The sequence below is a fragment of the Pongo abelii genome, chromosome 8 (assembly GCF_028885655.2).
Source record: "Pongo abelii isolate AG06213 chromosome 8, NHGRI_mPonAbe1-v2.0_pri, whole genome shotgun sequence".
Lineage (NCBI taxonomy): Eukaryota > Metazoa > Chordata > Mammalia > Primates > Hominidae > Pongo > Pongo abelii.
The window spans coordinates 126,573,007-126,599,054 of NC_071993.2; the positions used below are offsets into that span (position 1 = coordinate 126,573,007).

The 26,048-nt window shown below is 49.1% G+C and overlaps 1 protein-coding gene across 4 annotated transcripts in view; it reads right to left on the bottom strand.

Annotated features, from left to right (window-relative positions):
• The window catches only part of RGS10 (regulator of G protein signaling 10), a 43,298-nt gene extending 19,022 nt beyond the window's left edge, over positions 1–24,276 (bottom strand). Inside the window, exons 1-4 of one of the 4 annotated variants that reach the window (XM_024254236.3) lie at positions 11,711–12,852; positions 9,283–9,382; positions 8,788–8,906; positions 7,512–7,598 (exon numbers count right to left, since the gene is read on the bottom strand). In XM_024254236.3, coding sequence (XP_024110004.1) covers positions 7,512–7,598; positions 8,788–8,906; positions 9,283–9,307 — 231 coding nt within the window. In that variant the 5' untranslated portion in view covers positions 9,308–9,382; positions 11,711–12,852. Of the gene's footprint in view, positions 1–7,511; positions 7,599–8,787; positions 8,907–9,282; positions 9,383–11,710; positions 12,853–17,863; positions 18,097–24,010 lie in introns of those variants that run through there. The other 3 variants (XM_024254235.3, XM_054522956.2, XM_054522955.2) reach the window with 3 other exon arrangements.
• Positions 24,277–26,048: the final 1,772 nt, after the last annotated feature.

Here is a 26,048-nt window from a genome sequence, read left to right on the forward strand (position 1 = left end):
GGCACCCCACAAGGCTGGGGCCCTTCTTTGAGGCCTGGCAGTGCCTCAGCTGTGACAATGCTCAGCCAGACATCAACTCTCGAACCCTACTCCCTGCAGGTGCACGATCAGGAGAAGCAAATTCACTTTCCTATCAGCCCCAGAAGTGCACATCTATGCAGACGAACAGCAGTCACCAGGAGCGGAGCCCAAAGCTCAGAAGAGTGCTGCTTCCCACACTGCCCCTCCCTCCCCAATCGGCATGCTCGAACCTTCCCACCAGGAAAATAAAAGATCCCCCTTGACCCCATAGCTCTCTATATGGGGGTTAATGGCCTCACCACCCCCAACCCCCTTTTTTTTTTTTTCAAGATGGAGTCTCACTCTGTCACCCAGGCTGGAGTGCAGTGGCGCGATCTCGGCTCACTGCAAGCTCTGCCTCCCGGGTTCAAGCAATTCTCCTGCCTCAACCTCCCAAGTAGCTGGGATTACAGGAGTCCACCACCAAACCCGGCTAATTTTTTGTATTTTTAGTAGAGATGGGGTTTCACCATGTTGGCCAGGCTGGTCTCAAACTCCTGGCCTCAAGTGATCCACCCGCCTCAGCCTCCCAAAGTGCTAGGGTTACAGGCGTGAACCACCATGCCCGGCCTCCAATTCCTTTTTGAAATCTCTTAAAAGAAAAGCATGCACCCCTGTCTCCATTGTCCCTCCCATTCATTCCTCATGCTACACACAGGCTTCCGCCCAGCCAGTGCAGCTCCACCAGCCCGCTGACGCTGCCCAGGCAGCGAGGCCTCTCAGACCTTCCTCTGGAGCCAGCTGGCCCCAGCCCTGCTCAGCATTGCGACTTTCTTCTCTTCCCGCTTCCCCCACCTTGTAAGAGCCCTGTCCTCTCAGGATCCCCAACACCTCCCTGTGTCTGTTCCCCAGCTCCTGTCTCCCTGTCTGTCCCCCAGCTCCTGTCTCCCTGTGTCTGTCCCCCAGCTCCTGTCTCCCTGTCTGCCCCCCAGCTCCTGTCTCCCTGTGTCTGTCCCCCAGCTCCTGTCTCCCTGTGTCTGTCTCCCAGCTCCTGTCTCCCTGTCTGTCCCCCAGCTCCTGTCTCCCTGTGTCTGTCCCCCAGCTCCTGTCTCCCTGTGTCTGTCCCCCAGCTCCTGTCTCCCTGTATCTGTCCCCCAGCTCCTGTCTCCCTGTCTGTCTCCCAGCTCCTGTCTCCCTGTCCCCTCTGTGAATTCTGGGGTTTCCCAGACTTCTGTCCTTGGTGACAACTCTAACTCCATGTTCCCCCGAGATTTCAGACCAACCCTCCCCCAGGCTACTGACCCATGTAGCCAGCTGGTTTCTAGCAACGTGGGCATGGACATCCCACTGACACCTCAAATTAACACAAAGGAACGGAGTGGTCCCCTCCTGGCTGGCAGGCCGCGCAGCCACTACTCTGGGAAGCTGGAAACTTCCATCCTCTGTAGCCACGCCCCACCCCCATCCCGTCTGCTGGCCTCCGGCTCCTCTCCACCCCGTCTTCTTCCAGAGATGGAATGTGGGAGACAATTCCTAGGACAATGAAAGGATCAAGACACTAACTTTACTAATATCAATTTCAGAAAGAGAATGAGGCAAAGAAAATATCCAATAAATGATACGAGAATATTTTCAAGAACTGGCTCAGGAAATGGGAAGCAGTCGGAGACACAGCAGATGACTCTGCAGAGACCCAGAAGAATGAACCCAAACCCCTGAAAGGGTGGGGAGGGGGTGCCAACGAGAAGCGTGTCCAGAGACGGCAGGAGCTCGAGGGCATCAGGTAGCCCAGATGGAATTGATGAGGGTGGCAGAAAGAAGTCATCAGACCCCCAGGTCCTCCACCCCAGGTCCTGCTCCAACCCTGAGCAGTCAGGTGGCTCCCTCCCCGCCTTCAACAGAAGAGTCGAGTTTTCTTTTCTAAAGAAACAGACCCAGGGAGGCTCCAGAACAGAGAGGCACAGAGGATGGCAAGAATGAGATGCCGAACCGAATAAAGGGATTCAGGGAAATTCCAAATATAGACCCCCGCGCCTGCAAACTTCTCCTGATAAAGTTAATTAGAAATATGTTTAGTTTAGGAACATATCAGGCTTGTGGCCCCCCAGGAAGAGACTAGAGGGCCCTTGTCTGGAGAAAATAAAAAAGCAGAAAAAACTCAATAGGAGGATCTGAAGATGTAGTCAAAATCTCCAAAAGCCAAAAAAAAAAAAAAAAAAAAAATTAAAAAGTAGGAAGAATAAAACATGAAATTAAGGGCTCAATGCAGGGGTTGAAAGGTCATCATTGGAAAAGAGACCAGAGACAATGGAAGGAAAAAAAGTTACTAAAATGATGATAATAATAACAACATAAGACCATTTCCCAGAACTACAAATTTCCAGATTATAAGGCTCCACAAAGAATTCACACAATGAATGAACCCCGCCTCTGCCTCCAAAGCCCCTGACTGAACAGTTTTAGAATACCAGTGATGAAAACATCCTGACCAGGTGGAGTGGCTCACACCTGTAATCCCAGCACTTTGGGAGGCTGAGGCGAGAAGATTTCTTCTGAGACCAGCCTAAGCAACATGGTGAGACTGCTTAAACCTAGGAGGTCCAGGCTGCAAAGAGCCGTGACCTCGCTATATTCCAGCCTGGGTGACAGAGTGAGACCTTGTCTCAAAAAGGAAAGAAAATTGCTGGGTGTGGTGGTTCACGCCTGTAATCCCAACACTTAGGGAGGCCAGGGCAGGTGGATCACCTGAGGTCAGGAGTCTGAGACCAGCCTGACCAACATGGCGAAATCCCGTCTCTACTAAAAATACAAAATTAGCTGGGTGTAGTGGAGGGCGCCTGTAATCCCAGCTACTTGGGAGGCTGAGGTAGGAGAATCGCTTGAACCTGGAAGACAGAGGTTGCAGTGAGCCGAGATCATGCCATTGTATTCCAGCCTGGGCAAGAACAGCGAAACCCTGTTAAAAAAAAAAAGAAAGGAAAGAAGGAAGGAAGGAAGGAAGGAAGGAAAGAAAGGAAAGAAAGGAAAGGAAAGGAGAGAGGGAAGGGGAAAAATAGAAAAGAAAAGAAAATAGATCCTATACTATTCCAGAGAGGGAAAAAAAAAAAAAAAAAGAACAGTTTACATATAAATTACTGATTCTCAACAAAAGTAGAAGACTAAGACAAAAGTAGAAGACTAAGACTAAGACTAAGTTTGAAGACAATGTCTTCAAACTTCTGAGTGTGTTCCACTCCAGAATTCTATGCTCTGTCAGATTATCAGTGAAGTAGCAGAGTAGGGAAAAAAATAACATTTCCACTCAACAAGGTCTTTACATATCTACCTGCCAGACCCCCCTTCTCAGGAAGCTATTGCCAGCTGTGTTTTGGGCTCTTCTCTCATGAGTCATTCTGGAGGGAAGAAGTCATTCTCGTGTGCTGTTCCCAAAATGAGGGAATGACTCAGGAGAGAAGAGGACTTGGATCCAGGAAATGGAATGCCTTCATCCTACAAAGAGGAAGGAAGTTCACCATGTGTCAAGCATGGGTCTAGACCCTCGGAGACAGTGGGGAAGAAGAGGCCCCCACTCCCAGATCCCAGAAGACAAACCACACAGAAGACGGACAAGTAAATGACATGGATATGTGAAGCTGGTGAATGCTGGATAATCCACATCAAGGAATGAACCAATACAGGTTCTATTAAAACAACGGAGGCGAGAGTGGGATTTGTATCGACCCCTCAACTGCCTTAGTTGATGGAGAGAGAAAAGTCCTCCCACAGTCTCCCTGCTTGAACAGATGTGATAAGTTTGACTGTGAAATCCAGTTAGGTTAAGTGCACAACAGAGGATTAAAAAGAACTGGCCAGGCGCGGTGGTTCACGTCTGTAGTCCCAGCACTTTGAAAGGCCGAGGCGGGCGGATCATCTGAGGTCAGGAGTTTGAGACCAACCTCGCCAACATGGTGAAACCCCGTCTCTACTAAAAATACAAAAATTAGCCGGGCATGGTGGCACATGCCTGTAATCCCAGCTACTCAGTAGGCTGAGGCAGAAGAATCACTTGAACCCAGGAGGCGGAGGTTGCAGTGAGCGGAGATCGTGCCACTGCACTCTAGCCTGGGCGAAAAGAGCGAAACTCCATCTCAAAAAAAAAAAGAAAAAAAAAAAAAACAGAAATTCAGTTAGGCGACTTCTCCTAGTGCCTATGTTCCCCCACACTTTTTGTAGTAATTTAGAGCTTACTCCCTGGTTTTACTTCCTAGGCAGCGGGACTCACTAGGGAATGCCTGGAGTCAGAAATGTGGCTCTGAATTCTTTTTTTTGTTGTTGAGACAGGGTGTCACTTTGTCACCCAGGCTGGAGTGCAGTGGCGCAATCATACCTCACTGCAGCCTTGACCTCCCCGGGCAACTACAGGCGCACCCCATCATGTCTAGCTAATTTTTTTTTGGTTTTTTTTTTTGGTACTTTTTGTAGAGACAAAGTCTCACCATGTTGCTCAGACTGGTCTTGAACTCCTAGGCTCAAGTGATCCACCCACCTTGACCTCCCAAAGTGTTAGAATTGCAGGCATGAGCCACTGTGCCCAGCCTCAGGCGAGCTGCCGCTTAACCACTCAAATCATATCCCTGCATCTTCGAATGGGAACAATGACTCACACTGGGGCCCAAACACTCCAGGCCAAACACCCCAGGTGTCACCAATGCCTCCACCCAATCTACATTCTCAGGCAGTGACAGGAGGGTGGCATTCATTGCACTAAAGCAATTGCCAGGTGCATTCCAGGCTTAAGGACACAGACTTTCAAGAAGAGTGCAGTGGCTCACACCTGTAATCCCAGCACTTTGGAAGGCCAAGACAGGCGGATCACTAGAGGTCAGAAGTTCTAGACCAGCCTGGAAAACATGGTGAAACCCTGTCTCTACTCAAAATACAAAAATTAGCCCAGCATGGTAGCACACGCTTGTAATCCCAGCTACTCAGGAGGCTGAGGCAGGAGGATCACTTGAACCCAGGAGGCGGAGGCTGCAGTGAGCCAAGATCACACCACTGCACTCCAGCCTGGGCAACAGAGTCAGACCTTGTCTCAAAAAAGGAAAAGAAGTCCTATGCTGGATGTCAGGGGTACAGGCATGGAAAGGGGCTGCCCGTTCTGGAAGCTCTCTCTGTAGGATGTGGACAGGGCAGGGCAACCCAACACCAGACCTGCCTGACCTGAAAGGCTGGAAGAGGCATGTTGAAAGTTTGACCCCCTCCTTCCGACCACTCCATTAAAGTCCTACAGGGGCTTTCCCAGCCCTGCTCAACTTGGCACCCAGGTTCTCAGGTGTGGCTGCCCTGCCAGCCTGAAGCACAGCACAGTGGCCTCCCCCTCAAACATGCCACTCAGCCCTTCTGGTCTTCCCTCAGCTCTTTTCGCCAGGCCTGCCTGCCCACACACTGTCCCTGCTCCCGGGAACCCCCTCCCGATCTCAATGCCAAGTCTCAGCTAAAAAGCCACTTCCCCTGGATCCCTCTCCATTGCCCACGCCTTGCTCCCACGACACATGTGTTTCCAATCTCTACACTCATTGCACTTGCACAGGCTTGCTCCCCTTGAGGTGCCCGTTCCCTGGAGCCGCTCACCTGTCCTGTCCCTGGGCTGCCTTCCTGTTCAGTGCTGGGCACCAAGCAGGCACTTCACAAAGATTTGGGGAATTCAACTGAACGGAGGCACAGAGCAGCATGGTGGTGCAGAGAACAACGGGTGACTTCAGGGAGCTGGTTCAAGTCCCAGCTCTGCCACGGTGAGGGGACCTCACTTCCTTGTCTACACTGCAGGGGTGGACCGGCCCACCCACAGGCCCCTCCTACCTCTAACACTCAAAAGAATAAGGCAGGGGAATGGACATCTGTTGGCTTGCTTGACTCTGAGCTAGGATTTTACGGTGAGGCTGGTCACAGCAGTGACACAGTCTAGCATTTATCGATGGTGGTCCCCAGGCCCTGTCCTCGGTGCTGGAGACAAAGAACAACAATGAGGCTTTTGTTCTGAAGGCCCTCAGCCTGAATCCTAGCAACCCAAAGCATCCCCCACCACCTGCTTCTCACTATCCCCTGAGGGCCCTCTCCACCCAGGAGGCTCCGGCCAACGTCGTCCAGAGGAGAGAAAAAGCCAGAAAGCAAAATCCAAGGATCCCACCCAGAAATGGCTTTCTAGGTGGGCCTGGGAAGTTCAAGCCAAAGAGAATCCATCTTAGAGTCCTCCCTTGCCACCTCCAGAGAGGAAGGTGGTGGAGAAAAGGCCGCGCTGCGCCAGCCGGGAGGACATGTGTCTGCACCCGGAAAGGCCTTTGAATAAACCCATGATGCACACTTTCCAAGCAGTTGTCTGCAAACACTTCACGGCTCCTGGCCCATAGATCCCAGCTTTTGGAGACGAAGCCTCAAAAACTGGCAACTCGCAAGCTGCATCTGCCTGTGGGTATGTTCTGTTTGGCGGGCAAGGTTTAAAATTTTTTTTTAAATTAGTTCCAACATTTAAAAATCATCTGGTTTCACGTAAGGATCCAAATATCCAGCTTCTTTAGAAAAACAGGCGGTACTAGGTGGAATATAAGACATGCCTTGGGAAGAAAGGCCACCACGGTCCCAGAGCAAGCAAAGATCTAGGAGATCACCACCAGTAAGTTGGCGAAGACAGAACCTGAAGCAGGGGAAGCCCAGACAGCCACAGGCCCTGAACCATCAGTAAGTTGGCGGAGACGGAACCTGAAGCAGGGGAAGCCCAGACAGCCACAGGCCCTGAACCATCAGCCGCAGCCTGTGCAGGCAGACAGAATGTCCTTAGCTGGCCCCAGTCCCCAACACTCCCTCCAGCCTCACACCAGGAGCCTCCTTCATTCACATGACTTACTGGCTCCTGCAGGCATTTAGCCAGCAGCCTCTTAGAAAGATACAGGGTCAGGCCTCATAAACCCACCCAGGGCACAGGCCTCCTTCCCCATAATCTCATCTACCCTCCCTTATACCCAACCAGCTGACACTGGGAATGAAGGCAAAGAGGACGCATCTACCCAGGAGAACAATCAGAGGCTTTCTCCGCAGGGTGCTCGCCAACTATGGGACGCCCAGTACGATACATTGAATAATTGACAATCCCTCTGATGCACCTTGTGCTTTTATCATTACACATCTGCGTATCGTTTTACCATGTCCAAAATGCTAACATGTCAAAATCTGGGGGAAACATCCTCATAACTTATTCATGAAGAAAAAATTCTATGCAATGAGGAACTCTAAATGACATAAATTGTTATTTTTATTTTATATATTGGTCCATTTGAACAGCACCATTTAAAAATGGATTAACTCACCCTTTTAAAAATGATTAATATTTGATCAACACAAGATACCTAATCTGAGGCTTAAATCTTCCCCCAAAACTAATATGAATCAGGTTTCTTTAGGCAACTTCAGAATCTATTAGAAAGGCAGTTGTAACTTTATAAGGAAAGGGAAAAAAATTATCAGAGTGGAGGAAATACCTGCGTCTTATCTTGCATTTTCTTAAAATCTTCACATGCTAGCCAAAACAAAACATTTTCTTCACTGAATTCCTTTTTTAAAAATTCCTGTGGATACAAAGAAAAAGAGTCACACAGTATTCTACTTAAAAAAAAAATAAAACAAATGGCATTTCCCTTCAAAGACTGATTTGGCAAAATTCAACAGAGGAGCATGGTTCAGTTACCCTTCAAAAACTCCACTCTGAAAAACAAATGAGTATGTTTAATGTTAAAGCTATAATTTCATATGCATTTGACCTTAATGGTTTTGACATTGTAAAGAAAAGTACAAATGAAGCAGGAATGTACTCATATTTCTAAGCTGACAATAAATTACCAAAAAGTAAATTAAAGTGGAAGATATATTGGTTCCTTTCAGACAGTGTTTAAACAAAGTGCATTCCTCTAAAATCAGGCTCTCTTTTTTTTAAACAAAAGAAAAGAAAGCACATTAAGTACGTCTAAAGACACCATGATACAAACTATTTTAAGTTGGAGGTATGTGTGTTTTCTTATGGCCGATCTTGGGCAGTCCATGGCACAGCCAGCTACTCTGCTGTGCAGAGACCTCCTGAGTTGCAAACACCGCTCACAGTGGCCTGGTGACCAGGAACTAGAAGCCTAGTACCACCTGCCACTCCCTCCCTGGGAGCTCCAACAGGCACCAACTGCATGAGGACTCATCCTATTCCTGACCCAAGACTTAAAGACAGAAGTAACCAGGACTCATTCTTGAAATTCACATGTGGTCCTCCATCTCGCACCGGGGGCTTCTGCTGGTCAGAAAAGCTATTTCTAGATGGGATCACAGTTCCCCATCCATCAGCCCTGCTCTCGGAGGTCCCTTTGCCAAGTTTGCATTGCCAGCCTCTCTCACTCTGTCAACAATGCATTCTGAGAATCCCCCAAGCACGAGAGAACAAGCCTTCACATCAGAGAGACCCAGAGCTGGGAATTCCTCATACAGACTCCACCAATAGGCACGGTATCTTCTCTCTCCTCCCACGCTGTACCCCTCCCACCTCACTACACAAAAACCAGAAACAGGCTGCCCATCTGTGACAGTGTTGCCAACACAGTCATGACAGATGAGAAAGTCTCACCCTCAAGCTGGGATAGACAGTACTGAACTCTCAAGCTGGCATAGAGAGTGCTACGCTGATAGACAATGTCGAACTGGCCTATTTCTCCCCTGTGTGCATCTGAACTTCTGCACACACTGCATCCATCCCGATTAACAATGAAAAAGACAAACCCTAAATCTTTTCACGCCTTCTGGGTCTTCCAGCAGATTCTCCAGGGATGCCGCCCATTTGGCTGTGCTCTTGAGGCTCTGGTGGCTGCTGCTGGAACTGCCATCACTGTCATGGATGTCTGCAAAGCAAAGTTCAGACTGCGTATGTGGCCAAAAGACACTGTCATTTTAAGAAATCTGCATGCAATGGTCAGCACTGCCATCAACATCACGGCTGACATACACCGAGTTATGTGTCAGGCTCTGTTCTAGGTGCTTAACATGATGGACTCATTCTTGTCACACAACCCTGTAAGGCAGGCACTACTATTTCCTCCATTTTACAGATGGGGTAGACTGAGGCTCAGAGGGATGAAGGGACCTGCCATTTCCCACCAAATACTTCCCCTACTCTTGTGTGCACCGGCAGCCCTCAAGTCACACTCCAACCCTCCTCCCAGAGAACCTTGATTCAACAGCAACTGCTTCCCCATGGCGCTTTGTGCACAGACTTACAATTATGGTGCTGTGTTGTGACCATTTACATGACTGACTCGCACTAGTCTGAAGGCTCCTATATGTCCTCATCTTGTATCTCCAGCACCTAGCTCATTACCTGGCACAGAGATTAAAAAACTCATTGCAGGATAGGACTCACGTGAAGGTGCAAAATGTCAGAGGGTTGCCAGAATACCCAGGCATCAAGACAAATGTCATTTCAGGCAATAGCTTTGTTTGTTTGTTTGTTTTTGACAGAGTCACTCTGTTGCCCAGTCTGGAGTGCAGTGGTACAATCTCGGCTCACTGCAACCTCTGCCTCCCAGATTCAAGCAATTCTCCTGCCTCAGCCTCTCGAGTAGCTGGGATTATAGGTGATTGCCACCACACCCAGCTCATTTTTGTATTCTTAATAGAGACGGGGTTTTACCATGTTGGCCAGGCTGGTCTCGAACTCTTGGCCTCAGGTGATCCACCTGCCTCGGCCTCCCAAAGTGCTGCGATTACAGGCATAAGCCACCGCACCCAGTTCCTCATGAAATACTTTTTCAAAAAATCAAAATTTATGCTAAAAAATCCATAATGAACAAAATACCCAAATTTTCAATAAAGACAGGATCGGTTATGCTGGTTTTTCCTTTTGCTTCCGGGTCAAATATGGCTCAGCATCACACTGTTACTTTTCCTGACTTTATTTAAACTTCGGATATTTTGTTCATCACGGATGTTTTTGCATTAATTTTGATCTTTTAAAACACTGCATTAAATATCATTTATAGGCTGAGTGCAGTGGCTCACACCTGTAATCCCAGCACTTTGGGAGGCCAAGGCAGGCAGATCACCAGAGGTCAGGAGTGAAACCTCATCTCTACTAAAAATACAAAAATTAGTTCGGTGTGGTGGCATGCACCTCTAATCCCAGCTCCTTGAGAGGCTGAGGCAGGAGAAACGCTTGAACCCAGGAAGCGGAGGTTGCAGTGAGCCAAGATCACACCACTGCACTCCAGCCTGGACGACAGAGCAAGATTCCTTCTAAAAATAATGATAATAAATAAATAAATAAATATCATTTATCCTGATGCCTGAGGTTTTTGGCAACCCTCTTACATTTTGGTGCACAGAGAAAATGGATGAAAACTCTTTGCATCTGCACATCTTCCACTGTACTCTCTGACTCAAGACACTGAGAAGTCTCCTGGGAGGAACAGGGAATCTCCAAATAACACACTTTGGCCACTTGCCTGTAGGAGGAGGGAACAATGAAAGCATGCTTCATTCTATGGCATGTGATCCCTTCCTGGAGTCAAGGAAGAACCATGGAATGTCACTTCAGATGGGGCCAGGTTCAAAACCCAGTTTCCTAGCCAGGCACGGTGGCTCACGCCTGTAATCCTAGCACTTTAGGGGGCTGAGGCGGGTGGATCACTTGAGGTCAGGAGTTCAAGACCAGCCTGGCCAACATGCCGTCTGTACTAAAAATAAAAAAATTAGCCGGGTGTGGTGATGGGTGCCTGTAGTCCCAGCTACTTGGGAGGCTGAGGCAGGGGACTCACTTGAACCTGGGAGGCGGAGTTTGCAGTGAGCCAAGATCATGCCACTGCACTCCAGCCTGGGCAACAAGAGCGAAACTCCGACTGAAACAAAACAAAATAAAACAAAACAAAAAAAACCCAGTTTCCCCAATTCAAAACTATAGGATCTTGGGCAAAATTCTTGTGTATATTTGAAAATCATCCTCCATCTCTTGGGTTATCATAAGGATTCAAAAATGGAAGCACATCAGGCACCTAGCAGCACACCTGGGACACAGTAGACGCTCAACAAATGTGAGCTCCTTTCTCCCCATCCCTAAAATAACCAACTATCAAGCAAACTGCTTCTATAACTAACACTTTTTTCCCCATTGACTTTTTTTTTTCCAAAGCTAGAGACATGTTTCTATAAAAAAAAGTTGGAATCTAGGAGAAAATAAACTTTTAATTAAGAAATCAGCAAGGCCGGGCGACGTGGCTCACTCCTGTAATCCCAGCACTTTGGGAGGCCAAGGCAGGCAGATCACAAGGTCAAGAGATCGAGACCATCATGGCCAACATGGTGAAACCCCGTCTCTACTAAAAATACAAAAATTTGCTGGGCGTGGTGGTGGATGTCTGTAATCCCAGCTACTAGGGAGGCTAAGGCAGAAGAATTGCTTGAACCCGGGAGGCGGAGGTTGCAGTGAGCTGAGATTGCACCACTGCACTCCAGCCTGGGACACAGCAAGACTCCATCTCATTAAATAAATAAATAAATAAATAAACAAATAAATCAGCAAAGCAAAACACTTCTAAATGATATATATTTTTTAAATAAAGTCTCATAAATATTAATTGCTGCAAACAGCTAGGGGGCCACACAGCTAAAAATGGTTTTGGAGAAAATCTATATCAGAGCACACTGGACTTACTTAATAGTAACAGCCCCTGTGACCGCTGATGTTCTATGGGGGGTCAAAATACATGTTGATTTCTTGATCCCCGGGGACTCCGAATCCAAGCACCTGGGGAAACTACCAGGATTTTAGACATTCACCAGATGACATGAGCTAAATTAGAACCAGGCCAGCTGGGCACAGTGGCTCACGCCTGTAATTCAAACACCTTGGGAGGCTGAGACAGGAGGATGGCTTGATCTCAGGAGTTCAAGACCAGTCTGAGCAACATACTGGGACCCCATCTCTGTAAAATATTTAAAAACTAGGCTGGGCACGGTGGTTCACACATATAACCCCAGCACTTTGGGAGGCCCAGGTGGGCAGATCACTCAAGCTCAGGTGTTCGAGACCAGCCTGGGCAACACAGTGAAATCCTGTGTGTACAAAAAATACAAAACTTAGCGGGGCATAGTGGCATGTGCCTTTAGTCCCAGCTATTTGACAGACTGAGGCGGGAGGATAGCTTGAGCCCAGGAGTTCAAGGCTGCAGTGATCCATGATTGGGCCACTGTACTCCATCCAGCCTGGATGACAGAGCAAAATCCATCAATCAATCAATCATCAATAAAGCAGAAACCCAGAAACCCAGCAGGGACCATGCTTCAATGCTTATTTGCAATAGAGTACGTAAGAGAATTATTTGAGACAAATCCTTTCCTCTAACCATGAAGGAAACTCACTTAAACACATCACCAAATGGAGCTGATGCTTTTCTAAAGTGACCCTCCGGTTCGTGGATATTAAATTAGTTCCCTGTTCTCTTTGTAAATGCTGCAGTGGCAAGCTCCTGAACACTGAGTTTCTTTCCAACAAAGTATAAATCCAATTAAAAGATCATTATTACAAGAAATTTCTGCAGCAGGGTTCATTCTGCCAAGCATTCCACTAATTTACTCTTCTGCTCTTTGCCCAGAGAATACAGTTTGACAGTTTCCTCCATTTCCCCAGCAGATCTTCTCTTAAGTAAATAAATCTAGAGACACAAGTTCACTGTTCCAGGAACAATCTAGGCAGCTGCAAATTTCTCTTGCCATGGCAGAACCACTTTGGCCATAAGTTTTCAACCTTGGTCTGAAAGGATTCCAAAACTCTTGACATTCTTTTCCATAATAAACCAGACCATGTTTGGGTTTTCACTGCCACGCTGTCTTGCAAATAAATACACACAGTAGATTACCATTTAGCCAACAGTGTCTGAGAGTTAAAAGAGTTGACCTCACTGTTAGACAATTGCCAACCCCCACCCTTTATTTCATACTCTAATCATTTTTGCATATTAGGTTTATGTGTCTGTTTTCACGTGAACAAAAAGTTTTACAACTCAAAACACACTAATGCGGTCCAGCCCCACCTCCCCACCACCTCATTTTATAGACTGGGAAGCAAAAATCCAGAAGATAAAATGACCTATCCAAGGTGATGCAGCTAATGAATCACTGGATGGACCCAATACTGGGACCTATATGGGAGGTCAGCTGTCCTCACCAGGGCCATGTCTGCAGAATCCCAGGGCTCCTGGGAACACAGTTAGAAAACCGATGGACCCTTCCATTCCATGGTCTCCTGGGCTAACATCTCCCTTATATCACATGCCATGAAATACGTTAACAATTGACACTATTACAGAAGAGCATGGAATTTTCAGGGACGGGTCAGAAAGTATGCCAAGATGGAGCTGCTCTTTATAGCCATGGGTATTGGTTTTCTGGCTATGGTGCTCTAGATAAAGAGAAATTCCTTCTTGCCTTTTTGCCCAGCTTCTGTCCCCATAAGTGGAATAGAAGATCCTTCTATCTGAGATACCCGCTCTCTATCTGTCATAAGTTTTTATTTTCTCCAAAAATGTTGGTTTGAATTTTTCTAAGACTTCCTGATTGTCTTTCAAGTTTAAGGCTTTTGGCTATGACACCCCACCCTTTTAAAATCCATCTTGACTGATATTAGTATAGACAGATCTTGATGAAACAGCATTTGCAAACTCCACTCACCGAGTGGCATCTCTCTTTTCCAAGTCACTATCCCCAGCCTCCAATATGAGTGAGCAGACAGGGATAGCCCTTAGGCTGAGGGCACTTCCGCAACTCAGGGTCCCCTGCTCAGAGGAAACACTAAGTAATGAATTCCTAAGCCATCTCAGCTCAGTTACGACCTGCAGGCGCAGTGGCTCATGCCTGTGATACCAGCACTTTGGGAGGCCAAGGCAGGCAGATTGCTTGAGCTCAGGAGTTCAAGACCAGCCTGGGCAACATGGTGAAATCCCATCTCCACAAAAAATACAAAAATTAGGCCAGGCGTGGCAACTCACACCAGCACTTTGGGAGGACGAGGTGGGCAGATCACAAAGTCAGGAGTTCGAGATCAGCCTGGCCAACATGGTGTAACCCTGTCTCTACTAAAGATACAAACAATTAGCCTGGAGTGGTGGTGCGCACCTGTAATCCCAGCTACTCGGGAGGCTGAGGCAGGAGAATTGCTTGAACCCAGGAGGTGGAGGTTGCAGTGAGCCGAGATGGCACCATTGCACTCCAGCCTGGGTGACAAGGCAAGACTCTGTCTCAAACAAAACAAAATAAAACAAAAACAAACAAACAAAAAAACCACAAAAATTAGCTGGTCATGGTGGTGTGGGCCTGTAGGCCCAGCTATTCGGGAGGGTGAGGTGGAAGGATCACTCGAGCCTAGGAAGCAGAAACTACAGTGAGCCGATATTGCGCCACTGCACTCCAGCCTGGGTGACAGAGCCAGAAGCTGTCTCAAAAAAAAAAAATCATAAAAACAGAAAAGAGGCCGGGCGCAGCATTTTAGGAGGCTGAGGCAGACAGATCACGAGGTCAGTTCAAAACCTGCCTGGCCAACATGGAATACAAAAATTAGCCAGGCGTGGTGGCACGTGCCTGTAATCCTAGCTACTCAGGAGGCTGAGGCAGGAGAACTGCTTGAACCTGGGAGGCGGAGGTTGCAGTGAGCTGAGATTGCGCCACTGCACTCCAGCCTGGGTGACAGAGAGAGACTCCATCTTAGGGAAAAAAAGTTTAAAAAAAAAAAGAAACAAATGTTAACAACCAAGGGGGAAGGGGAAGCAGGTTAAAGTAAGTAAGTAAATAAATACATACATACATATATAAATAAATAAATAAATAAATAAATGTTACAACCAGTCCAGTAATATTAGAAGAAATAAATACTCTTTCTCAATAGCAAAGCAGGTTTACCCCCGAACTTAAGAATAAAGCAAAACCAAGATTTCCCAGCTGCCCAACTTCTGGTACCTGGATCCACAAAGTTGCAATATTCTTCTATCCCTTTTCATTGATAAAAGTTTTCGTTTCAGACGGATTACACAAGAAAGCAGGACTGACATGAATAGGTGGAAAAAATGTCAAGCATGTTCTCCAGCAGCTTTACGATCTCTCCAGCTAGGGAAGACCTGCTTGTGATATTTGTTTGTTTCAATTTTATCATGCTGTTTTATTTTTGTTGTCATTGTTTACTTCAGCTGTAAAACATTTTTGCAATGAATAAAAGTTTTTGGTGTTTCGTTTTGTTTTCTTAGCTCCTGGGCTCTTTAAATCATTTTAGATCTTCGAATTTTTTGCATGCAAAATACATATTTTTCAGCAAATTTATTTTCAGACTAATCTGTCATTAGCTAATAATAATGGTTAATACTTCAAATGGGCCAGGCATGGTGGCTCACACCTGTAATTCCAGCACTTTGGGAGACCGAGGTGGGTGGATCACTTGAGGCCAGGCACTCAAGACCAGCCTGGGCAACATGGCAAAACCACGTCTCTACAAAAAATACAAAAATTAGCCGGGTATGGTGGTGCACTCCTGTAATCCCCAGCTACACGGGCGGCTGAGACAGGAGAATCACTTGAACCCGGGAGGCGGAGGTTGCAGTGAGCTGAGATCACACCACTGCACTCAGCCTGGGCAACAAAACAAGAATCTGTCTTAAAAAAAAGAAAAAAAGGCCAGGTGCTGTGGCTCATGCCTGTAATCCCAGCACTTTGGCAGGCCAAGGCAGGCGGATCACGAGGTCAGGAGTTCAAGACCAGCCTGACCAATATGATGAAACCCTGTCTCTACTAAAATTACAAAAATTAGCCAGGCGTGGTGGCACGTGCCTGTAGTCTCAGCTACTCGAGAGGCTGAGGCAGAAGAATTGCTTGAACTCGGGAGGCGGAGGTTGCAGTGAGCCGAGATCGTGCCACTACACTCCAGCCTGGGTAAGAGCGAGACTCTGTCTCAAAAAAAAAAAAAAAAGGTTGGCGCAGTGGCTCACGTCTGTAATCCCAGCACTTTGGGAGGCCGAGGCAGGCAGATCACGAGGTCAAGGGATCAAAACTATCCTGGCCAACATGATGAAACCCCATCTATACTAAAAATACAAAAAATTAGCCAGGTGTGGTGGTGCACGCCTGTAGTTCCAGCTACTCGGGAGGCTGACGCAGGAGGATTGCTTGAACCTGGGAGGAGGAGGTTGCAGTGAGCCGAGATCAAGTCACTGCACTCCAGCCTGGTGACAGAGCAAGACTCTGTCTCAAAAAAATAAAAAGAAAAAAGAAAAACTTGCAAATGATTTACAGTGTGTTGGGTACTGTTCCAAGCTTTTACCTGAATTAAATCATTCAGTTCTCACAATAACCTACTGACATGGTTAGTATTATTTCCACTTTGCAGATGAAGAAACTGAGGCACAGTAACTCACAAGGGTCCCAGCTAGAAAATGGGAAATCACGGCCCAAACCCAGGTACTCCTGCGCCAGAGTACACACTATTTACCAAAGGCTCTACTGCCATTTTTAGCTTTTATATCTGCTGATCTTTATACTCACAGAGGCCAGAACACAACAGCCTTTAAGAGACCAAGAACAATCACACTTTGGGGAAAAAACAGAATACTGGGTAAGAGTCCAATCCATGCAGGAAAAAAAAAAAAAAAAAAGTCACGTAAGACCAGGTGGAATCATCTAGCACACAAACACAATGTATATGCATTTTCCATTCATGCTTATGCTGTCCTATGTGGCCACTGGCGTCAGTAAAAGCCATTATTTCAAGGATGGGTGAAACATCACGGTGCAGATGGCTGGGGCTGGTTGCTTGCATCTTATTTTATGATGCATTATTTATAGATGCTATGATGTCATATCTAACAGAGACCTTCTCCAGACATTAATTCCTTGGAAATCCATACTCAAAAGGCATCTGTAACACTCATCAGAGATGAATGCTCACAGCATGGATTTCTGCTGTTAATTTGCAGGAAGGTCTGTGTAATTATCCTACATAGACAATTTCTCCAAGTCAAATAATATTTTAGTAATATCTCACTATCCAGTTTCCTCAACAGCAGAGTCAACTTACATCCTCAGAAGGTTTGTCCTAAGTACTCCCCCAAACTCATAGGCTATTAAACATTCAAGTCCGGGAAAAGGCAGAGATATTAACCCTAAATTCCAAAGTGGTTTGGTACAACTCACATGCACAGGCGTGCACACACACACTGTACTCCTTTAAAATACTCTACTTTGTAATGAAGTTTCAAAGAAAGTACACACCCCACAAAACTTATTTAAAACCTCTTGTCACCTATACCACATCAAGTGTATTACATTTTTTAAAAAGTCCTCCCAATTTAGAATCAGAGAGTCATTTTTTTACAACTGGTGATCTGTGCAAGGCTCCAGAGAAACTGGGTCATGGAAACATCGTATCTAAATATTACTTAAGTGTTTATCGGCTCCAGTATCTAGCTGCTGAGAATAACTACCCCGCCTGTATGCAATTCCCCTGCCGGGGAGATCTGATTGAACTGCAGTTAGCAGGAAATAATATCAAAAGTGAAAAAAGTTTTTCAATAATCATAGTAATAGCCAGCATCCAAATCAGGAGCAGGAAAGCAGGTGGCAGAGGGTTGGCTCCACTCAGAAAGGGCATCGTGGCGTTTTCACACGAGGGTTTGGGCCTCACAGAAAGCCAAGTGCTCCTACTGGCCCTTCCACAGTCACCTGTGCACCTCTGTGTCCTCACAGCACACTCTTCCCAGCCCCTGCCCCGCCCAGGGCCAAGGGGACAGGCAAACTGCGGACATGGAAAGGGGTGGGGGCGATTCCTTACGTTCCATGCTCTGGGGTCCACCTGAGAAGTTCCACGCAGACCAAAAATCCACTGCCTTCCCAGAGACGCCTTGTGTGAGAAAGGCAGAGACTGGAGGGCTCCTGAGCACCCTTGGGTCCGAAGAAAAAACAAGCCTCAACATCCTCTTTTAAGTGGACTAAACAACAGATGGCCACTGGTTTCCAGTTTCTACTAGAGGGAAGGAAATAAGAACGCCAAACTGTTATTTGTAGCCTCCCTAGACTCTCCACTTTCTAGGCAAAGGCCAGAAAAAAGAAAATGGCCCAGCAGCCCTAGCCTGAAAACAAAGACCCTGTCATCGATTTTCTCCACTTCCAGAAGCCCCTGTGTGTCCTCTGGGGCCTGACATTTCTGCGTAAAGCTGCCCTCACTCTCCTACTTTGCCTCAATCTCTCCCACACCCTCCCTCGAGGCAAAGTAAATGACTTTTTCCTCCAGGGTCAGTCAGGTGGATGGTGCATTTCTTGAAAGCAAGGGCTGCGTCTTCCTCAGGATCAACATGATGTCTGGCACTCAAGTATATATTTTACAGTGATAAACATTTTCTAAGGAATGAGCAAAGCCAGGCACCAGGCTAAGGGTAGAGAGCACAGAAAGGAGGACGGATAGCTATTAAAAATAGCTGAGGCCAGGCGTGGTGGCTCACGCCTGTAATCCCAGCACTTTGGGAGGCCGAGGCGGGCAGATCACCTGAGGTCGGGAGTTTGAGACCAGCCTGACCAATGTGGAGAAACCTAAAAATACAAAATTAGCCGGGCGTGGTGGTGCATGCGTGTAATCCCAGCTACTCGGGAGGCTGAGGCAGGAGAATGGCTTGAACCCAGGAGGTAGAGGTTGCCGTGAGCCGAGATTGCACCATTGCACTCCAGCGTGGGCAACAAGAGTGAAACTCCGTCTCAAAAAAAAAAAAGAAAAGAAAAAGAAAAGTTGACATTTACTGAGCACTTACTATATCCCATCGAAACTTTGCAACAATCCTTGGAAGCTGGTTTCCTCAAGGGCCCCATTTTACAGATCAGGAAACTGAGGCACAGAGACGATAAATAATTTGCTACAAAGAAGCAAGCAGGGAAGTGGATGAGCTGGGATGCAACCCCAGGTTGTCTGGCTGGAGAGAAACACAGAGAAAGATGCCAGAAATGAAAGGTGGGGCCCATTTTCTCACGAACTTAAAATGAATTGAGGATAGGAGGCCAGGGGTTCCCAGGTGGCCGCCTGCCCACAGTGCCACGGGCTGGTAAGAAGTTTTCTTCACTAGTCCACAAATAAACGAGAAGGAAGACTAGGAAATATTTACCAAGTGAGCTGTGCTGGTAGAGGAAGGACAGTCTTGGGTTGCTTGTTTTGTTTTTGCTTTGAAATAGATCACTATGTTTCTTTACATGGGTCACAGTGCAGGACATACAAAAGGGAGTGTCAAAAGGGAGTGTGGTGTAATAGTCTTCCTCACACCTCTGTCCCTCAGGTGCCCAGTGTCTCTCCCCAGGAGCGACAACCTCTAGAAGATTCTGTGGATCAGGACAGCTCTTTACCTGAGATTATATCTTTCCTACTATTGGGGGTGTTAAAATGTCCTTTTCTGTGTGAAATGATAAAGGTGTTTGATGATGGCTTTGTTTGTTTCTAATGTCCTGACTACAGAAAAGAAGGAAGGGAGGGAAGGAGGGAGGGAAGAAGGAAGGGAGGGAGGGAGCGAAGGAGAGAGGGATGGAGGAAGGGAGGAAACTTGTCAGCTCCATATTCATTCTCTAAATATATTTTAGCAAAGTCGCTAAATGGTTGTTGTGTTTAGGTGGCCGTGGACTTGGGTCCAAGACTTGAGTTCGCTGCCTCTTCTGAAATGGGTGCCTCCGGACAAGTCCCTGCCCCTTAGTGGCCTCTGCAGCCCTTCAGGGAGAAATGAAATGGTTCCCTCCTGCTCAGACAAGCTGCTCTGTCAAGCGCGGAGGGTGGGAGGCAGCGAGGCCTAGAAGGGTAGGTCTGCTGGAGCAGGGAGACCCAGGCTTTGGGACGGGACAAAGGACACCTGGGGGAGCAAAGGCACAGAGGGAGTATTGTCCAGTCCCTCCAGGGGTAGAGTAGGGAGCAGGAGAAATGGGGCTGGGAAGGACTCAGTCAGATAAGGGGTCCCCCACCAGGCAGCGGGGCAGCAAGGTGGATCTGAGGGTGCTTAGCAGGGCTCTTGACAGATGCGAACTTGCTTGGAAGGGAAATTTGTTTCCACAAGTCTGCAAGGGACTGTCTCACTCCAGCGGATGCCGCCTGACAGCTCTTATCAAGGGGCCACTGCTGCTGCCTGCTGGGGCCCCCTCCGCTCCTGCTGCCACCCACGGGCTGCTGCAGCAAAGAGCTATCTGGAGGAAGCAGAAGAAACTTGGGGGCATAAATTTAGTGTAGTTTAAGCAACTGGTTCCCAGAGCCCAGCGTCCGGGGACTCACCCAACCCAGGGAAGGAAGTGACTCAGTTCACCCAGGAAGCCCTAGGAAATGGCCATGCCAGGCATCTACATTTTCTAACCATGAAGAAAGGAGACATCACCTCAAATACAAATCAGCCAACACAGATAAAACACAGTGAGCACCTCACACCCACCAGGCTAAGGGCTGCACTAGGTGGTGACCAGAGCAGGTCCCAGAGGCTCAACTGGCTCATGGGCTGACCACACCTGTAGAAAACAAGGCCCCTCAGCCGGCCCCTCTGTCCCCGCAGGCCTGGGCCAGTGATATTCTGCAGAGAAAGCTGCCCCAGCTGCCAAGGCTACCCTGCTGCCGGGTTGTTAAAACAAAGACATTAAATTGCTGTGCAAACTGTCATCTTTAAATAAAACAAGCCCAGCCATAAACTTAAAACTGTTCCCAAGGGTTTAATGGGATCCTGTATGACAGGCCCGAGGGGATGGCCGAAGCCTGCCCGGCAGGGTGGGAATTCCCCTGAGAGGTCACCCCTGGGTGGAGCTGCAGGGGTAGGGAGTCAGGTGGCTTCAGCTTGGCATCTCAGATGGGCATGTTTCAGTTATGAACAATGCAAGGTTGATAACTGAGCAGGGTGAGTGGACAGAATCCCATTGGGGGACCCTCACATTTCACTGGCCTGAGAATGCTCTGGGGTGCTTATCAAGGACGCACCCTACCCTCCCACCCCAGCTACAGTCTCCAAGATTGAATCAGTGGGTCTGGGCGAGGCCTGAGAAGCTGCACTTTATCAAAGCCCTCCTGAACCCACAGGACGGGTGGAACACACTTTGAGAAACCTCGGGAAGAAGAATAAGGAAATCCCACTCTGAACCTTGGAAGGACGGGTTAGGAACTCAAAATCCTCCGTGGAAAGACAGTGTCTCCAGTGAGATTTTGCTGAAAGGTAGGAAAAGTGTAAAATAGAAGGTGCTGGGGGAGGCAGGACCACAGCCAGGTCCAAATCCGGGGTCCTGCAGGAGCAGCTCCGGCTTTTGTGGAGCCTGAAGTTTATACAATTTGAAGATCCTCTTTAAGAAAAATAATTCAAAATTACAAAAAAAAAAAAAAAAAAATCAGTACAGGGTCCCAAAAATCACTTGGCTGTCTTCTCAGTACCTCGGTCCCCAGGCCCAAATGACCCCTTTCTCACTAGGCTTCTTCTTTTCGCCCGGCTGGGTGGTGATGACCAGTCAGGCAAGAACTTATGTTATTTTCCATAATGGGGAAAGACCCTACACCTACAATTCCAAAGAAAATCAGGCTATTGGAGTCGAGGCATCCAGTACCAATCCATGATGTTTAGTGGCTGATCTTCCTTCCTTCTTCCTTCCTTCCTTCCTTCCTTCCTTTGCTTTGGGTCTCACTCTGTCACCCAGGGTGAAGTGCAGTGGCACTATCTAAGCTCACTGCAGCCTCAACCTCCCAGGCTCAAGCCATTCTCTCACTTCAGCCGTCTAAGGAGCTGGGACTACAGGCACGCACCACCATGCCTGGCTAATTTTTTAATTTTTTTGTAGAGATGGGGTTTTGCCATGTTTCCCAGGCTTATCTGGAACTCCTGAGCTCAAGCAATCCTCCTGCCTCAGCATCCCAAAGTGCTGGGATCACAGGTGTGAGCCACTGAGCCCGGCCTGAGACTGACCTTTCTATCAGTGATGTAACCACGCTTTATGAGGTTTAAAATTTGTTGCCCTGAAACCATTTGTTCCCTAAAACTGCCTTCAGCCTTTTTGGGGTGCAACCTAGCTACATGCAAAATCACCCCAAATCCATGTATCTCCCAGGACACAATGGTTGTATCTGTTCAGTCTTCAACCCAAAAGTAATCTAAAGTAATAAGTAACGTGTACAGGGGTATTCATAGCAGCTCTATTTATAACAGGCAAAAGGGAGAAAAGCTACTAATTATTACACTTTTATTATGTGCCACACATTGTACTAGGGGCTTCATATGGTTTTGAGTATTTAATCCCATAACCCTATGAAACCCACTTTGCAGGTGGAGAAAGGTATGCTGGAACATCAGCTCTCCCGAGTCAAAATGAAGCCTTCATTTTTAGCTTTGTTGATTTTCATGATGTAAATATCCCATCATAACTACTTTCAAGCTACCTATGGTTTACAACCAGTTCCCAAACTTTTTGAATATTTAGCAACTGGCTCTTGCAAGCCGGTTTGAGCCAGCTCCAGCACATCATTGAAACGGAGGCACAGAGAGATCAAGCAATTTGCCCAGTGTTGCTGAATGACAGAGTCAAGGTTAGAACCAAGAGTTTAATTCGAGTCCAGGCTCTGAGCAGCGCTCCACAGGCCTCTGCCAACCATAGAGAATGGTTAACATTAACACCCACAAGGGAATTCTTTGACTCACATGCAACAGAAAAAGGTTTACATGACCACTAACGCTAATGGAGCACTTAGTACGTGCCGGGCAACAACGTAAGATCATTACAACAACCCTATGAAATCCTACATATTAAATACAATAATTTGCAAAACTTGATGGATGGGAGACAGGTTCCAATTAAGTACTTTAAAAGGCGAGTAGCTACTGTTATTCCCATTTTGCATACCCTCATTCTGCAGAAAGGTCCCACGGCTGGTGAATAAGGGGAAGGTGAGATTCGGATCCAGCCAGTCTGGTCCCAGTCTCCAAACCACAATGTCCCTCATAAAATACCAGGAGCAGAAAGGAAATGCACCAACGCGTTGGGACTCTGAGCGCCAAGCAGAAGTGAATCTTGGCGTGGGAAGCTCGGCAAAGCCTCTGAACTCCAGAGTTAGGGGAACCTGGGTTTGAAACCTCCCCATTACCTGTTGAGTGTGACTGGGGCAAGTCACCTAACAGCGCCTGGCTTCCGCTCCCTCCTCACTCACTAGGTTGTCCTAGGGGCGAAGGGAGAGTTCACCCAACGCGGTGGACAAAGCCCTTGGCGCACCCAAAGGCCTGCACAGGTCGTAGCTATTGTGATGAGCAAAAGGGTGGAAGGACCGGAATCAAGGGCATGGCTCCACCTTCATCGTGGGGTCTTTGTCCTGTCAAGTTGCCCCAGATCGTGGCTCAGGCTGGCCCAGAGTGACAGCCAAGGCGAATCCTTCGTAACGTCAGAACTTCGCTGGCTCGGATCGCAGAGGTGCCCTTCTCCATCCTGGAGTTCCGCCACCCTCGCGATACCGCCTTTTGGCTCCTCGAGGCAGAAGCGAAGGTCCCCGGCGCCCCAGGCCCAGGCGCCCCGTCGGATGCCCGGGTCCAGCCGTGCTCCCCCGGGCGCTCGGCATCCTTCCACCCACGCCCGCAGCGGAGGCGGAGAGAGTCACAGAGGGAGAAGCCCGCGCGCCGTTCTGCTTTCGGAATCTGGAGCCCCATGTCACCTCCAAAGTTTGGAGATTTGGGGCGCTCCTTTTTCTCCCAGACCATCACTAAAAAGAAAACTGCGGCTGTTCCTCTTTCAGCCAAACTTCCTCCCCGGGGCTCCCGGAGGAGCTCTGCGCTCCGGCTGCGGCTGAGACCGCGAAGGTGCGGTACCCAGCGGAGAGAAGCGGTGCGGTCGGCCGGGGCTCCAGTCTGGGAGGTACTACCAAGCCGCGCCCGAGCACAAGAGGGAGGGCAGGAGGCCGGGCAGGCGAAACGGCGCCCCGACCCCCAGCCCGCGGGCCCCCGGAGCCGCTTACCTGACGGCGGCCGCTTCCTGCTCAGCCGGCTTACGGCGCGGTTGAACATCGCCAAGGGCGCCCGAGGAGGAAGCAGGAGCAGCCCGGCGGCGCGGCGGCTGAGCCAGAGGAAGGCGAGGAGGAGGAGGAGGAGGGCGAGGAGGAGGAGGAGAAGGGCAAGGAGGAGGAGCGGGCTCAGCACCGCCCCGGAGCTCTAGGTCCCCGCCCGCCGCCCTCCTCCTAGCCAGGCGCCGCGTGGCGCGCTCAGTGCGCCCTGCCCGCCCCCGCCGGTGGGGACTCGCGGTTCCGCTCCGGGGTGCCCGGGCGGGGCAGGGCAGCCCCGGGTGACCCCCCGATCGCCCAGAGTCTGCCCCGCGCCTGGGATGGGGTGCACTGGCCCAAAGGGAGCCCGCGCCGCCGGGAACTTAGTAGCCCCGCGGAAGCGGTTAGCGCGTCCCGGGGTCCCTGGCCCTCGCCCGAGATGCCGCCCCGGCCCGCCCAGCCCGGCTTCAAGTTCCCGCGCCCATCGCGGTCTCCCGCCTTCTCCCTGTAGCCCCGGAGAAACTGGCACGGCGCCGCGGGCGCACCGCGCTTCGGGGCTCTCAGCGAGCCTTCGCAGGTGGCGGGCGGGGTCCCCTACCGGGTCACAGGCTGGGAAGACTAGGCCTCGCGGTTCTGCAGGGTCCGGGCGCGGCCCGGCCCGTGGCCTTTGCCTCCTCGTCACCAGGATCCCCGCCTGCCGGGGCCTGGCTGCTCCTCGACTTCGTGGGCGCTGCGCCTTCCCGCCCCGCGAATGCGGGTGGGGCGTCCCCAGGGCCCGTGCGCTGAGCTGGCCGAGCCGCCGCGGGTGGGCGCCCTCTCCCCGGCCGTGCCGCGCGGGCGCCAGGACTCGGGGAGATCTGAGAGGATTCTGCAGGAACCCCCCGGTTCCTGCGCCGGGCGGTGCTCTGTCCCGCACACCGCGCTCTCGGGACACTTCTCTAACTTTGGGGACAAGTGGGCCCTGCCTCTGGCAGGGCCTTCAGGCTCCACGACCGAGACCACCCAGGCCCCCACGGCGTCATCTGCTGGGCGCTGCGCGCTCCACGGTCTCCTATTATTTCATTTCTTCTATAGGGCAGCCCCAGAGGGGATGTCATTAGCCCCCATTTTCTTGAACGTTTGGTTTGCAAGAAATTGTCTTTCTGGCGAGTTTTATTTTTCTCCTTGTGTATCTGGCTTTGTCTCTAAATTGGTCTTTATTTTTAGCTGTACTAATTGCTATTTTTCCAAACCGTTCCCCAGTCGCCCTCCCCCCCATCCCCCCGTCCTTTTGCAGTTTTTTTCACTACTTGGCACTTTCTCTTGTATCTTCTATTCTGAGCTTCCAGTTCTGCTCACTTTCCCTCTCCCTCTACCCACCCCACAGCCCCAGTTGCACCCCAAGTGTGTCCGGTGGTTGCTTCTTGTTTCCCTCCCCGCTATTCCCCCTCTAAAAGTCGTTTTCCTCCGAGCATTTCCAAGCACTGTCCCCCTTCTGCTGCCAAAAGAGGATTTCCAGGCTCCTGAAGCGAACGCGGTGACCAAGAACAGGGTTAGACCCAGCGGGGGGAGTTCTGCTTTTAAAACTGCTGTTGTTGGCCTACTCCGGGCCCAGACAGACTTCCATCTCATTGAAATGGGATCAAGCTGTGATACTTAACTATAGGCAAGAGTTTCACCTTTCTTAAGAGCAGGATTTTAAATGCTGGCAGAGTCCTGGATCCAAGTGAGGTCACTGCATTCTTATAACAACAACAAGGGAATTAGTGCAATGCACCCACCCAGAAAACTTCCCCGAGACCAAATTACAAGTGATCCTAACACGGGAAATAAGCACACTGGCACACAGGGGTAAAAGTTAGGCACAGCATCTCAGTGTTATGCTAGTTGCCAAGTCCACCCTAGTGTGTCCTGAAAAACACTGGTGTGCCTTAAGACATGCTATGAATCCCTCCTGAGCTAAGAACCCCAGGCATCTCTTAAATAAAAGGAAAATATAACAGCCTTAAATCACTTTTACTGTCCTGTTAGCACATCA